The sequence below is a fragment of the Patella vulgata genome, chromosome 3, assembly GCF_932274485.2.
Source record: "Patella vulgata chromosome 3, xgPatVulg1.2, whole genome shotgun sequence".
In the NCBI taxonomy this organism is placed as follows: domain Eukaryota; kingdom Metazoa; phylum Mollusca; class Gastropoda; family Patellidae; genus Patella; species Patella vulgata.
In genome coordinates, this window is record NC_065881.2 from 76,011,451 (window position 1) to 76,028,089 (window position 16,639).

Consider the following 16,639-nt stretch of genomic DNA (forward strand, 5'->3'; position numbering starts at 1 on the left):
ACACTGAATATTATTGCGTATTTTATGTATGGAGTATGACAATATGATACCGTAATAGATACATTAATGTTTAATTTCACTTTATCACGGGAGCCAAGGTGGCTCAGTGAATAGGATATCCATAGATTTACCCAAAACAACCCATTTACTTCCATTTCCATTCACAATTTGAATATTTGAAGGAATACAATATCCCTCAATGCAACCAGTTAAAAAATTTTTTTTAATAAAACAAAGAGTACCTGAGCTGAGAGGAATGGCTGCCGTCATTTGTTGTATGGATGTGTTCAGGTTCACCGATTAATTCAGCAGACGGACGACCTTCTTTAGATAATTTCTGTGAAAACTCAACAGCAACCAGAGCAGATGCTTGACCAACATCTGTATCCAATGGTGACTTAAATTATCAAAATATTCAAATTGATTAATTTCCAAAAGTAAACATTCTAAATCAGATTATTTTGCTCCTATCTTAAACTATAGAGTTTACGTTCATAAACAGTTAAATCTGAAAAATATTGAAACAATCACTTCAGGCTATTTAAAGTTGACATTGCAATTTTAATTGGTTTCTTTTCATTTCCCATTGCCAGCTTTAACTGTCTAGGACAAATAAAGTAATAATAATCCTGATATCTTTTTCATTCAAGTCATCATTCCAAATTATCGCCAAAATCAAATTTTAATTGGAACTTGCAACTTTAATGACCGACAACGTGAGACCTGTTTCACATTCTTTATGAAAGTTTACTTTTATTCTCTGTCCTTAATTACATAAGAACAAGTCTATTTTTATACTGCAATGTCCTTAATTACATAGTAACAAGTCTTTCGAGATATATATGAACAATCACACTTGTTGTGCCTTTAATATTATATCTTCCCTGGGGATATGTATAGTAAGAACAGGAGGACCACACTACACACAAATAAAACCCCAAAAAAACACAAACTACACAGACATTGGAAGCAATAAACAATCAATATCAAATCTGGGGGCCAGCGGTAAGAGTCCACGGGGCTGTACAGTCCCAGGCTTTTAAAAATCGGGCTTCAATTAAAATGTTGTTTGTTAGTTGTATTTTACGTCCGCTTCCACCGACTTGATATCGCAGACACTTAAAATGAACAACAGTCTTAATTAATGTTATGTTTTGATTGTTAAATTGTTTTTACTCATGGATGTACTATAAATGTATGGTTATTATTCATTATTGATCATTGCTTGATAAAGATACCTGTAAGAGTATTGAAACGTTGCATGTAACAAGCCAACAGTGAGGCTGATGTCCCCCGCCGAAATAGGAAAATAATTAGAGGACACATATAAATTTATCACAAATAAGCGGAACGGACAGACAGACAAACAGACAGACGGACGAACCCATTTTAATAGTTCCCTGCTTTCTTCGAAAGGCGGGGGACAATCAAAGTAGGAGAGTTATTGTTTTCCAAAGTCTCGACCAATCAAATTGCGTATCGCTCTGCTTACCCTGAGCAGAAAATGCTCATTATCAAACTTAGTCAAGGTATTACTGTAATGAAACTATACACCAAGTTTCATCAATCTCACTTAATTAGAACTAAAGTTATCGTGTCCCAAAGCATCAACCAATCAAATTGCTTATCTCTGCTTACCCTAAGCGGAAAATGCTCATCTTCGAACTCCATCAAGGCATTGACCTAATCAACACATACACCAAGTTTGAACATTCTAGCTCAATTAGGAAGAGAGTTATCGTGCCCCAAAGTATCAACCAATCAAATTGCTTATCTCTGCTTACCCTAAGCGGAAAATGCTCATCTTCGAACTCCATCAAGGCATTGACCTAATAAACACATACACCAAGTTTGAACATTCTAGCTCAATTAAAAGTTATCGTGTCCCAAAGCATCAACCAATCAAATTGCTTATCTCTGCTTACCCTAAGCGGAAAATGCTCATCTTCGAACTCCATCAAGGCATTGACCTTATCAACACATACACCAAGTTTGAACATTCTAGCCCAATTAGGAAGAGAGTTATCGTGTCCCAAAGCATCAACCAATCAAATTGCTTATCTCTGCTTAACCTAAGCGGAAAATGCTCATCTTCGAACTCCATCAAGGCATTGACCTAATAAACACATACACCAAGTTTGAACATTCTAGCTCAATTAGGAAGAGACGGACGGACGGACGGACGGACGGACGGACGGACGGACGGACGGACGGACGGACGGACGGACGGACGGACGGACGGACGGACAGACAGACAGACAGACAGACAGACAGACAGACAGACAGACGGACGAACCCATTTTAATAGTCCCCTGCTTTCTTCGAAAGGCGGGGGACAATAAACTAAGAAGTAGTAAATCCATAAAGTTGTGTTATTTTGAACAAAACAATGATTAACAAGAAAGATGCAACAATGCATCTGTTATTGACAATGCTCGTCTTCTCTTGAATGACGTTTCTTGATGGCGATAGTCGGCAAGTTGATGTTATGAATTGGAATTTCAAAGAATTAACAATAATAAAGGCGATAATCTGGGTAAAATTTTAGTAAATGTTAAAGAGAGAGAGAGAGAGAAATGGGGTTTAAGTTCCACTCGACACAAATTAGGTCATTTCGGGACTAACATATGGTTTAATTTTATTTACATAATTCTCTTGCGCGTAGGGGTCTTTAGCAGTGGGAGGAAACCGGAGGACCCGGAGAAAACCCACATGGTTAGTAAACGTTAAACATTAATAAATAAGTTGTAGTTAGCAAACAGGTATATAATTGTACCGTCTGTACTGTATTCGTGTATTGTTTATTCTGTCAGTGTTTTGTTCTACAGTTATAGTGTATTTCAAAGTATGCAGGGAAAAAACCCACGTCCGATTTAAAGTCACAGTTTGAAAAAACACAAATATAGAATACCTGACAGAATGTACAAATATCTTTATATCCATTTTCTTCAATGCCCAACTTTTCACCAGTTCTGTAGGAAAAAAACCCATAAATTACACACTCTCTTGTCGATTTGAATGTCGATTTCGTGTATGTGGCAAACAAAGCAGATAAAATATAAAGAGATGTGATTCTTTGACAATTTTATAATCTATCCTGTTTTATATCTTTTATCTTCTTTTAAATGGGGTTTAGCCTCCACTCGAGACAAACTAGGTATTTCAGGACTAATGTATGTATGGTTCAATTTTATTTCAATAAACTACTTGCACGTATTGGTCTTAAGCAGTAGATTCTATCTAATATTTAATCAATTCTAACTAATAGCAAATCTAATCACAAAGTAAAGATGGCACCACACGGTTAACCATATCTTTGTATAAATCTTTTAGTGTAAAAATTTTGCATTTGAAATTATTTAGAAGATCCGTGGAGTGGATATGAAATGGTCTACTCTTACATCGAATTCGAACTGTCCGGGGATCTTTCATGTGCATGCCATTGTGTACACAGGACCTCATTTTTCTGTCCGTTCCTAACAACTAGACACTGTCCTTGCCAGGCCACATGTCCTGTACTACTGACCCGTGGAGTGGAAAAAGTTAGGAATACAGTATGGTGTGAACATTAAGAAATATATTTTTACCTGACAATATTACTAACAGTTGATAAATAATCAGCTTGTAATCCTGTTACAAAGTTCTCTGTTAATCTGTCTATACTACTACCATAGGATCCCTAAAATATACATTATACATGTTAATCTGTCTACAGTAATACCATAGGATCCCTAAAATATACATTATACACATCAATCTGTCTACAGTACTACCATAGGATCCCTTAAATATACATGTATCTAGTGTTCTTAATCCATTTTGAAATGAAACGGTTAGAATTGGGTCAAAAGAGGTCCTGGTAGAAAATAGGGTAATAATAAGCTCCCATTCCTTTTAATATAACCGACTTTTACAAAAATAATTCTTAGTAATTTGTTATGTAGAATATCCTATTCTGAATAGGCTAATATATGATTAACACAAAAAAAAATGGCAAACAGGTACACCTTCTCAAAATTTTCCATATTTAATTTACGTCCTGCTTCAAGTTCAGTTCAATAATATCCTGAATAAATGACTGTGTTACTTCTCACATAGATGATCAGACATTTTATACTAATGCTTTTAATATGTACAGTTACCTACAGTCAGTTAATAATTACAAATACACTGCTACCGGACGGTACACAAAATTTGAGACAAATCTGTCAAGCCATTACTGAGACATAAACGACAAAGTCAATTTATGAGGCGTACACATTTTGAATATGATATTACGCAACAATAATTACATATATTTAGTGATCATAATGATGATGCCTCTTTAAGGATGAGATGTATTATGTACTTGCTAAATCTGACTATTGCTTGTCTTTTGTCTGACTTTAAATGTTACATAAATTATTAATTACACATTTATTCACATGACAAGCCCATAATCTACTTTCTAGGTCATCGGATGGATTAAATATTAAATGGATTAGAACACCTTCACAATTTAATAAATTAACGATAAAATGGATAACCAAGACTTTGCTTATTATCGCAGCAATGTTACTTGACAATCAAAATTATCTTGTCAAAACTTTAAACACTCATAACTTTTCTCAGAATAAAGTAATTTGACTGAAATTTTCAATATATTTATTTTTCATTATCTATTTTTAAACTATAATAACAAGAACATCCAACCCTTTATCTAAATCTTACATAATGCATCTTTAATATAATCCTATATTATCGGGATATCCACACTTTAAATTAAAGCCAGAGGGGTTGGATGGCTGAATGGTTAGCATGTGCGTGCTGTATCATAAGGTCTGTCATTGAGTCAACTGGCATGGTTTTGATTTCCTGGTCGTACGTGACAAGGAGTAGGGTCGTCTGTTCAACTTTGTAGGTTTTTCCCGGGTCATCCGGTTTCCTCCAACTGCTAAAGACCCCAACGTGCAATCGAATTATTGAAATAAAAATGAAATGATCTAGTTTGTGTCGAGTGAACGTTAAACCCCATTTCTCTCTCCCTCTCTTAAATTAAAGCCATACTGTCTGAATAATTATTCACCTTTGTTGTTAAAGTTGGTATGAAAACTGGATGTAAATCATTCATTTGATCATAAACAGCAACTTCTTTTATAGATAAATCTCTACAAATATAAAACATAATAATATAATATTAAGACTCTTTCAACAAAAGTTGCCTGAAGCATTCTTACTTAAAGGCTTGGTGCGTCATTTGCATTTTTTTTTTTTTTTTTAGTCTGCGATATCACCTCGGTGGAAGCGGACGTAAAATACAACTAACTCATCATTTGCATTTTCGCTAAAATATCAAATTTTTCACGGCTTAGTCCAAGGTAAATATGTACTCAGATTGATTACTTACAGTTAATAAAGAAAACAAATCAAAATACTGATGCTAGATAATCTCCCAGCTTGGATTTAAACAGGTTTCTCAGCTACCAATAAAACATAGCAAGCAGTATAGATCAATGAAATTTTAATTTATCATAACTTTGTAAATACAGAAAGGAATTGGACCATTTTTATTTAATACTTCTATTAGAGATTAACCTTTCACAACATTGTAGTTTGCAAGGACTCCTATAGTGCTAAATAAAGCATCAAGCCTTTATGATTTTAAATTTGTTTTGAAAAGATAAATGGTTTTGTGTTTCAATAGGCTTAACAAATCCCCAGCTCATAAACTCGTATACTTTATTGTCTTCTTAATCTGAGGATCTCGTATAAATCTATTTCCAAACTTCTATAAAATGTTATATATAGCCTCAAAGTGTCAGATAGCCAATAATCATGTACATTTGGTAGGATCCAATGCTTACTATTCATGGCAATATTTAATGTTCAAGGCAATATTGACATTTCATGGCAATATCTAAAGTTCAAAGCAATATTGATATTTCATGGCAATATCTAAAGTATATGGCAATATTTAATGTATATGGCAATCTTTAATGCTCATTACAAAATTATAGCTAGCAATCTACCTTATTGGACGTAATATCATCATGTCTTTATATCTACTATCATAAAAACCCTGAAATATATCAATTGAATCTTAAATAAAAACTTACAGCCATTTGAGTATAGTAATTACATACTTGGACATGATCGTTTTAATGTGTCATTTTTATACTAGTACCTGTACCTGTCATTTTGTCCAGCACTGATTTGTCTTTTTTATTAATACATGTCCGACACTAAGTTGAAAATGTCAGGTACTATGTCATTAATACATCTATAACTGTTATTTCCAGGCATGGTTGTTTAACTGGTAAAATGGTTGTTTCGCGACACTCGTAAAATGGTTGCCTTGTGGCAGTGCTAAAATGGTTGTTATGTTGCAAAAAATAATTCAAGTTAGATACTATTTCATAAGATATTTGACTTCCACGACCCTGTGCAATGTCATTAATACATCTATAACTGTTATTTCCAGGCATGGTTGTTTAACTGGTAAAATGGTTGTTTCGCGACACTCGTAAAATGGTTGCCTTGTGGCAGTGCTAAAATGGTTGTTATGTTGCAAAAAATAATTCAAGTTAGATACCGTTTCATAAGATACTTGACTTCCACGACCCTGTGCAATATCACTGAGGATATTTACTGCCAGTCTAGAATTGGTATCTGCAGTCATAATTTTACTATAACCCATCTGTTTCGCAATTGATAATATCAACTGAGTCCTGTAAAAAACACAATCCATAACTAGGTTTGAGAAGTAATGAAAGGGTGTATAGTCCTATGGATGGGACAAAATAATGAGGTCCTGCATACAAATTTGTAGCACACATTAATCAACCCTTGTTTGTCGGATTACGCAGAAGAGCAGATAAAATGCCACTCTAGAGGCCAAATACTTCTTATCACATTGCAAACGTAAAATGAGATGGGTTTAACGTCCTACTGTTTTTCTCCGACAGAGCTAATAAAGACGGACATCGCAAACGTAACCAAAGAAACATAGGATAAGTTACTGTATGTAAGTCTTATAAAAATAAGAGCAAGTATGTATACCATCTGCAAGAAAATGTTCTTATCATCAGTGTGGTGACATGTTCATATTCATTTTATTTATGGCATCGTTTAATATTTTAGGATGTTTCTAATGCAATATATTTATTATAAACTCAACTAACATTTCCACATAATAAAAGAAAACAACAATGATAAAAGTAACTATGTGTCATTTGCATTTTTTGGAAAACATCAAATTTCTTACTACTTGCACTAATATGTTCTCAGACTGAGTAATTAATATTTAATTACTAAAACAAAATCAAAATACCAATGGTAGATTATCTCCTGGCTTAGATTCAATCAGATTAAAAACAGGCCCATCAATTTTTGATTCAAGACAGCATAGATGAATGGAATTTTCAATTCGTCATATTATGTGACCAGTGACTCAAATATTATTTTTTACCCCATGTGACTCATTTGGCCGTCCCCGGTCACATATCTTTGTAAATACTGAACAGAATTGAAACCATTTTTGGACTGATATGCCTATAAAAGTTTCAAGTGATTCATATAGCACTAAAATGATGCTCAGACTCTTAAAAAAGAAAAGTATTTTTTAAAAATGTAATGGAAGAAATAGAAGATAACCTCAATGTTTTTATAAAATCTTCTTTTGCTGTTAAACTTTTCATTGATGACAAGACGTCTGTAAATTCAGCCATCTTGTGTTGACAATGACTCATCAATTTATCTTGTTCATCAAGTTGTATGTATAATGGTGGAGAGTCTGGTGTTAAACCTGATATATTTAAACCCTGATAATAAATACAACAAATACATATACCATTTCTCAATAATGTTAATACATAATTTAAATCCTAAATCATATCTAAACTGCTAACAGAATATCAGACAGTTTGGGAGAGTACTGACATGTCTTAAGCCTCATTATGATGTGGTTTTCCCTTTTATAGATACATGAATATTCATACCAAGGCCTAGCATCAGCAAAAAAATTGTTATTGTCACAAAATATATATCAACACAGACTTTCTGTCTGTATGTGGGAGTCATGGTGACTGAGTGAGTAGGGCGCTGACTCACCAACTTGCAGTCCTGGGATTTTCTGGCATGGTTTCCCCATGTCAGTGGTACAGGATAGAGGGCCTGGCAAGGAAATGAAACTGGGTTTAATGTACACTTTTCTGCTCCATCCCCGATTAGAGAGAAGTTTCCACTATTTCGAATTCCAACTGTCAAGGTTTATTTTACATGCATGCCAATGTGTACTCCGGACCTCAGTTTTTTGTACCCATACACCCGCACAACTAATAAGAGAAAACCATGTTGTAAACATCCTGAAGAATGTTCTTAGCCAATACTGAGATTGAACTAACCAGCACCTATGTCACAGAATCATAGCTTACTTTTAAAGGGACAATAACACTCTTGCTGGCTTGACAGCTCCAGAAAATAAAAAATAGCCTTATTCTAAGTACTAGATGTGTTAGTGTCCTACCTGTTGTGTAAATTATCCATTAAATCCTATTTTACTTGTCCAAAGGGTTCAAAAATATTTTTAAATCCAAGTCACATTTGAAAAGCTTTACGCCAGGCTTTTCAAATTATTTAGTTGAATTTTTCCATTTTTTTAAATTAGGTGTGTTAAGATGAAATTTGTATCATCAACTAATTGGAATATTGTAAAATAGTACAATTTGTTGACCAGAATAAAGATTGGGACATATTATTCAGTTACAACAAGAGTGGTATTGAGCCATTAAAAAATTAGAGAAAAACAGTATATTTCGTGTTGTTACATGTATATTCCTGGACAGTTTGCAACCTAGACTGTACGGATCCTGTGAATAGCTTTCTGTATTGTAGAACAGTTTACTATTTTCAGGGCACCACAAATTCACATGATTCCCCATCCCCTTTAAATAATTGAAATTAAAAATAACCTGTTCTATAGAAGATATGTAACCTTGGTAACCAGTTGTTTTTATTCTTTCACAAATCTTCATTAAATTTTCTTTTTTTATTTCAGCTGATAAATCAAGACTTGCTGACTCTAAAATTTCAAATGAACAAAGAAAAAAATGATAAAAATTAAACATGCATTATGCAAGAGCAAAATCTGCTTATTACAAGTCTTTCTTTAGGCCTGAAATGTTATCTAAATTATCAATTAGACATTAATTAACTTATCCAGACCATAATAAACTCTCGATGCCAAGGCTAGCCTTCGATGTTGGCTGGATTATATTCCTATATGCTGCTTAACACCCATTGATAATTAAATCAAAACAGTGGATAATTGAGACTATGCTGTTTATATTAATGATTTTAGTAATGATGACCGAGACTATGCGAAAATTTCAACTGCTTCGTTCTCGGCTCATAGTGGATCAAATTGACTGAAATTTTCAGCAAATTACCGTTACACTATCTAGTTTTTAACTATTATAGCGAGAACTGCCATCTCTTTATTTTATCTCCCATAAAGTATCTTTAATTAATATAACTAAACAAGATCTCTTCGATTTGGGTACAAAATAAAATTGTTGATTTCATTCAATTTACTTTTCTTTTTTCAGCTGATAAATTTTATAAAAATTATAAATTATGATAAAAATTAATTAAAATTACTAAATTAGACCTCTTAAATTTGTGTAAAAAATATTGTTGATTTCATTGAATTTTATATATGTTGATTTGTTTTGAGGGTTATAATCTGCCTTCATTGAAAATTTTAAGTCTTTACACAAAGCCAGTGTTGAGAAATAACCCATTTGGTTATCCATTGTCGAACCCAAATAATTCACAATTAGTAAACAAGCTGACTTCGGTTTAATCTTTTAGAATCTGTCCCATCAGGCCATCACTAATCAGAATAATACATCAGATTAACCAAATTTGGTAACATATACTATTCAAAAAAAGTAGGGGATATTTGATTTTGGGGGCATAATACTAAAATATGCAAATGACTACGAAAAAAGTCACTATAGAACCTAACAGAAGAAACATTTCCAGTTACATGTGACGCCCAAACGCACCAATAGCTACCGCATGGAATGCAGGTGATGCTTGGGATCATCATGGGGGTCCAACCCAAGATTTGCACGACTCTGACTTTGAATGTTACAGTCATTGTGGCATTGAATTCCAGGGTGGAAACATCAGTTTAATTGTTTTAGTGACCAGAAAACAAATTTTGATATGCGTCGGCTTACCCAAAATGAAAGGTTACGTGCCCTTGGCATGCTACAGATCGGCACAACACAGGCGGTTGTGGCGCGGACGATGAATGTTTCTCAGTCTGTCATAAGCAGGCTATGGTCCAGATACCGTGATACACAATCTGTACAGGACAGACCACGTTCAGGTCGACCAAGGGCGACAACTCAAGCCCAGGATCGATTTATCCGTACCTTGGCCTTGAGAAATCGTGTCATCACAGCAAATCAGATCAGCGCTCGTCTTCAAACAGACACTGGTGTGAGAGTGAGTGGCCAGACGATTCGGAATCGACTGCATAGGGGTCACCTTCGCGCCCGACGTCCTCGCGTGATCCCTTGTTTGAGAGATCATCACATTCAGGCAAGACGTCATTGGTGTAGGGATCGTCAACACTGGGATAATCGACGCTGGAGCAATGTGATGTTTTCAGATGAGTCAAGGTTCACTGTTGATTTTTTGGACAGACGTAGGAGGGTGTGGCGTCGTTGAAACGAGCGCTTCCAAGACGTTAACGTCATCAGACATGATCGATTTGGGGGTGGTTCTGTTATGGTGTGGGGAGGCATCACTGTTGCTGGAAGAACGGCTTTACATGTTGTTGCAGGGCGTGTTACAGGCCAGTACTACCGGGACAACATCTTGGCAGTCCATGTTGTGCCGTTGGCACGACGTCATGGCCGCCGTTTCATCTTCCAGAATGACAACGCAAGATGTCACAGGGCCAGGATCGTTACAGGTTACCTCCAACAACAGAACATCACCACATTACCTTGGCCAGCACTGAGTCCCGACCTCTCCCCTATCGAGCATGTCCGGGACATGCTTGGACAGAGGTTACGTCAACGTCAACAACGTCCTGCCAATGTCCAAGAACTTGCTGCTGCGTTGCAACAGGAATGGGACAATCTGGACCAAAATGACCTTAGACGTCTCATTAGGAGTATGCCACGTCGGAACAATGCTTGTTTGGCAAACAGAGGAGGATTTACCCGTTACTGACTTGGTTGTGATGCTGTGGTAACTTTGCTGTTTGACCCCGGGTATCATTTTACCCTTATAATGGTCAGTCTGTGCCTTACTTAGACTAACGATCATTTGGAATAAATCGATGAATGTGAACTTCATTTCATTTTGCCATTTGTTTCTTCGTCAGTTTCATTAGGTGACTTTAATAACACTTAAAAATCAAATATCCCCTACTTTTTTTGAATAGTATATTTCAGTCAAAATCAAAGAGCTGCTTGCGTAAGGTTGTGTGTCAGATTTAATGAACCCTTGGGGGATATATTGATATTTCATGTCGCTGAGTTCTACTGAATATCTAAGATACGAGGCCAAGCTCAAATTTTTATTAACCAGGGATGCTTTCATAAGTTGATAATTTTTGAGAATTGTGCCGAGAAGGAGGCTTCAATTAAACATACATTATGCAAGAGCTAAATCTGCCTGAAATGTTATCTAAATTATTAATTAGACGTTAATTAACCTATCCAGGCCATAATCAACTCAAGATGGCATCACTAGCCTGCGATCTTTAGTGGATTATGAGCCAATTTACTGCATAACTTTCCTTCACGATTTAACGATTAAATGGATAATCGAGACTATGCTGTTTATCGTACAGCCTTTAGTAATGATGACCAAGGCTTATGTGAATTTCAGTCGCTTAGTTCTCGGTTCATAGTAAATCAATTTGAATGAAATTTTCACCAAATTGCTTTTACATTATCTAGTTTTTAACTATTATAGTGAGAACTGCCAACTCGTTACCGAATCTCTCATAATGTATCTTTAAATGCCTAGAAACTTTAATTTAAAAATTCAGGTACAAAGCAGGAAGGCATAAAAAAACTCAATTCAGTATTAAAGAAGTAAAAGCAGCCGTAATTAAAACCTGATCTTTCTTTCTACACAAGATCTAAATACTACTTTATTAATTCTGTGCTCTGATTATAACCAATGATTGATTAAAATCATTCTTATCTATGCCAATGCATCTGTTCATTGACTAGAAAAAAGGCCAGATCAATTGAAGAAACTGTGCATCACTTTCGACTTTTAAAGCAAAACTCAAAACTTTTTTTATTTACCATAGCTTTTTATTAAAGATACATTATGGGAGATTCGATAACGAGTTGGTAGTTCTCACTATAATAGTTAAAAACGAGATAATGTAAAGGCAAATTGCTGAAAATTTCATTCAAATTGATCCACTATGAACCGAAAACTAAGCGAATGAAATTTCTTCCTAGCCTCGGTCATCATAACTAAAGTCAGTACAGTAAACAGCATAGTCTTGATTATCCATTTAATCGTTTAATCGAGAAGGAAAGTTATGCAGTAAATCGGCTCACAATCCACTTAAGATCGCAGGCTAGTGATGCCATCTTGAGTTGATTATGGTCTGGATAAGTTAATTAAAGTCTAATTAATAATTTAGATAACATTTCAGGCCTAAAGAAAGACATGCAATAGACAGATTTAGCTCTTGCATAATGTATGTTTAACTGTGATACAGTCTTTTTATCCAAATTCTTAACTTAATTGTTTTTATATTCACATTTTGGTTCAGTCATTTTATATATTCTTATTTTTGCCTTTGACTATTTACATGTATTTTTATTCTTATGTATTGTATTTTCTTTAAGTTTGTAAACAGTATCTGGGCACTTAGGTGAAAGATGTGCTATATAATTTATAAATACACCATAATAAATAATAATAATAATGTAAAAACATAGAAACAAAATTAAAGTCTAATTTTACTTAGACTGTTTTAAATCCTACCATCTATGTGTAATATAACTGGTTTAAATCGCAATTTCTTATGAGCTCTTGGGCTTAAACCCTGAAACAAAGGAAAATTTAACAATTTAAAATAAATATTAATGAAACAGCTGAGAGATAGGGGGAGAAATGGGGTATATCATTCACTTGACACTAATCAAGTCATTTCATGACTAAAATAATATATTTTTATCTCAATAATTTAGCTTGTGCGCTGAGGTCTTTAGAAGTCAGACAACATCAGAGAAAAGAAACGAGCTTGGGCAAGCAACCCTGCTCGGTGTAACATACAAATCTTGGATTGCATCCGTGACTTACATAGATAACTGACCTTATGATCTAAAGCGCACCCATTACACCACTGAACAAGCAGTCTTAATTGGCTTTTTTTGTCGGCTTTAGTCGCTTAATGTTCAATAAAGCCGATTGGTAAAACATTGAACAGGCCTCACTATGGTATCATAAATCAATCTACTTTCAGCTAAATTACAACAGGTTAATTATTACTTGTTGATTAAGAAGCCAATCAACTTGCTTGTCGGCTACAACAACAGTCATACCATAGCTAGAATCGACCATGTGGTTGAGAGACTCAACCCAACTAGAAAGGAAAAAGGGAGGAAGGATATGTGGAAGCTCTTACATACATTTAAATATCCAGTTGCCAATTATGTCATATTATAATGATGAATTTTTCGTGAAATTGTTTAAAAGGGGTGTTCTAAGAAGCAACAGACATTCAAATCATACCCATAGCTTCCCAGCCCTTCATTTGCACCCCCAAATTTAAGATACCCAGTACCTCTTGAACCAGATGTAGTAAAGCTGTAGATGAGGGCCCACCAGAATAGGCCAACAAAACAACATCTCCATCTCGTACTAACTTAGATTTACCAATAGCTGATCGAAATTTGTGAACAACATAAACCGTAAAACACTTCCTAAAATTAAAGAAGATATTTACCTTGTTAAAATGATTCTATTTACGGTACATACTTATCTACATAATTAATATAACACAATTAAAAAAAACAATCAAATATAAAGTAACATCACAATTTTATTTATTTTTTCTGATCATTACAACATTCTATTAACTGTAATCTAACCAATTAACTTAATATCATACAGATATACTACCAAAAAGAATTCTTATAGCGGACAACTGTACAGTATTCTAAATGTATTATAAGAAAAACATATATAATCTCTAAATCACTAATATGATTCCGTACTTATTTTCCCATGATTTTTCACAAAGTCTATTTTAATTTGATTAATCAAGAAGTTCAGACTCTGAATGCTGACTACAAAGAAAATATCTAGAGAGAGAGAAAGAAATGGGGTTTAACAACCACTTGACACAAACTAGGTCATTTCGGGACTAACATATGGTTCAATTTTATTTCAACAATTTGCTTGCACGTAGGGATCTTTAGCAGTGGGAGGAAACTGGAGGACCCGGAGAAAACCCACGAGATTGGACAGGCAACTTTACTCCGTGTCATGTACAATTAGGGAATCAAAAACATGCCAGTTGACTCAATGACATACCGTATGATGCAACGTGCACTTGCTAATCATTCGGCCATTCCCCCACCCCCCACCCCCAGATGTTCATGCAGTACAACATAAAAAATGAAAGGAATCATAATTAACGACTGATTTTAATGCAAAAATACCTGCAAAATGCATCATTAACTCTGGTTATAATAAAACCATCTTCTTCACATTTCATACATTTTCTTCCCACACTGAAATGTAATCAATGAAACAGATATAAAAATTATTCAAGAATCTTTTTAAAAAAGGAGATGTTCTTATTATTTTATCCTTTTAACTAGCTTGTATAGCACAAATGGCTGTTTTGCTTAGTTTCCCTGAGAGGGATGACATCGGTGTGAGTAAATCATCTCACCATATTAACTTTTTTCCATCTGCAAATAAAATTCTAATACATTTTTTGAAGTATTAGAAAAATAAATAAAGGCGTAGAAGTATATCCGGATAAAAAATATTCCTATTTAGTGTAAATGGGTATATAAAATGAGTAAAAGGCACCATTCTGCCCAGACCAGTTTAGATGTCTTACATGTATACAATTCATGTGTCATCGAGCCAATGATCGACATTATACGATGTGACATACTTAAACTTAAAAGGACACGGGTCACAATTATTACTACACTAAGCTGGTTACCAAGGAAACAAGGGCCAAAGTTATTTTCAGTCTTTCTCTCCCTTTCCCGTTTTCCCCCTTTTCCATGCAATCTTTGTTGACTTTTTGGTGCAGAATCGAAGAAAAGTTGAAAAGGGTTTGAAATTATGAATATACATTTTCTGCCTGGTTTTGGTGAATATTCATAATTTTGAGGTGGAAGGATATGAGAGTTAAGACATTGGTTAGGGTGAAATGTGGGGTAGAAAGTTGCATGTTTACTTGCCTCTACTTGCAGTTTCTGAATCTGTACGTCACAGGGCCTGTTACAGCATATATGTGACGGGGAGTGATCGGAGTGCATTAAGAACATGTGGATAGAGCTGTCTTAAAGTGCTCCTTTGATGGAGCGCCCACTGTACTAACTGTCATCAAAAATCAGGGGTCATGGCTCGCTAGCCTGGAGGTCGGATGTTCCCCCTTGTCAGTGATGCAGAATGGAGGGTCTGACAAGGACTGTCTAGTCATTCGGATTAGACGAAAAACTGAGGTCCCGTGTACACATTGGCGTGCACGTAAAAGATCCCTTGGCAGTTGGAATTTGATATGAGTAGGCCATAGTGCCGCTGTCCGGGCAAAATTTCCCTCATAGCACACTGTATCACACAGTGTATGGCGTATACCCGTCTTCATTAGCCCAGTTCGGAGCAAAACAGTAGGACGTTATAACCCCATTTCATTTCATTTCCAATCAAAAATCATCTTTGGGAAGAATGAATGTCTGTAAAGTTTTGCAACCACTGTTTTGAAACATTTAGAATTGTTTGTTACATACTTTATTACTATACATGGTTATGGTTTTCTACGACGTAAAGTCTGAATTATGTTTAGCTTTAATTCGGCGTTTAGATTTAATGGGAATTAAATAGTCATGACAAATGAAAGGTGGTGCCAGCCCCTCGACCACCTTGTAGAAGAAAGGGGTATACTATAGATTATTGAACTAGGCCACGAGCAATAGTATAGAGTTAGAAATAGGTTTCCGCAATACTTCTGTGAAACGTCAAACGGATTGATACCTTGTATTCTTGTCCCTTGGTTTGGCAATTTCATCTCCATCAGCAACACTGCACATTATTCAATTTCTGGTCAATTCGTTAGCTGTACAAAATACTTTTCTTAGGAAGGAAAATCTGATTAAACGTTGTGAAATAATTAGTCCACCCCACACGTGCATTTGTTTACGGCTGTACAGCTTTTCTTAACAAGCAAGAGTTGCCCCCCCTTGCCGACTTGGTTAGCCAGACTCATAAAGTTTCTATAACTCGATGGCATCATAGTTCCATGATGGCATAGTAGAGCAGGAGCCCAGGGGGTTAACCTAGCTGAAAGTGTACCAATTTTCTCCAATATGGTTTCAATGCATGTATATCTGGTATCATCAGAATGTAAGTCTGCCTTGTT

At 35.1% G+C, this 16,639-nt stretch overlaps 1 protein-coding gene across 1 annotated transcript; it reads right to left on the bottom strand.

Moving 5' to 3' along the window:
• Positions 1-223: 223 nt before the first annotated feature.
• Positions 224-16,430, bottom strand: LOC126816133 (cytoplasmic tRNA 2-thiolation protein 2-A). Its single transcript, XM_050542340.2, has 12 exons — positions 16,255-16,430; positions 14,700-14,771; positions 13,820-13,958; positions 13,018-13,078; positions 8,949-9,058; positions 7,633-7,799; positions 6,572-6,707; positions 6,009-6,058; positions 5,066-5,147; positions 3,588-3,679; positions 2,912-2,972; positions 224-397 (listed from the first exon to the last, which is right to left on the bottom strand). The coding sequence occupies exons 1-12, from the start codon at positions 16,308-16,310 to the stop codon at positions 224-226; spliced, it is 1,200 nt and encodes a 399-aa protein (XP_050398297.2). The 5' UTR covers positions 16,311-16,430.
• Between the last annotated feature and the right edge of the window lie 209 nt (positions 16,431-16,639).

Coding starts and splice junctions, on each gene's coding strand:
- LOC126816133 (XM_050542340.2), bottom strand. CDS start 16,310: ATGTGCAGTGTTGCTGATGGAGATGAAATTGCCAAACCAAGGGACAAG. Junction 13,959..14,699: donor GTTAATGATGCATTTTGCAG/GTATTTTTGCAT, acceptor CTTTAATTTTAG/GAAGTGTTTTACGGTTTATG. Junction 9,059..13,017: donor AGTTATATTACACATAGATG/GTAGGATTTAAA, acceptor TTGAAATTTTAG/AGTCAGCAAGTCTTGATTTA.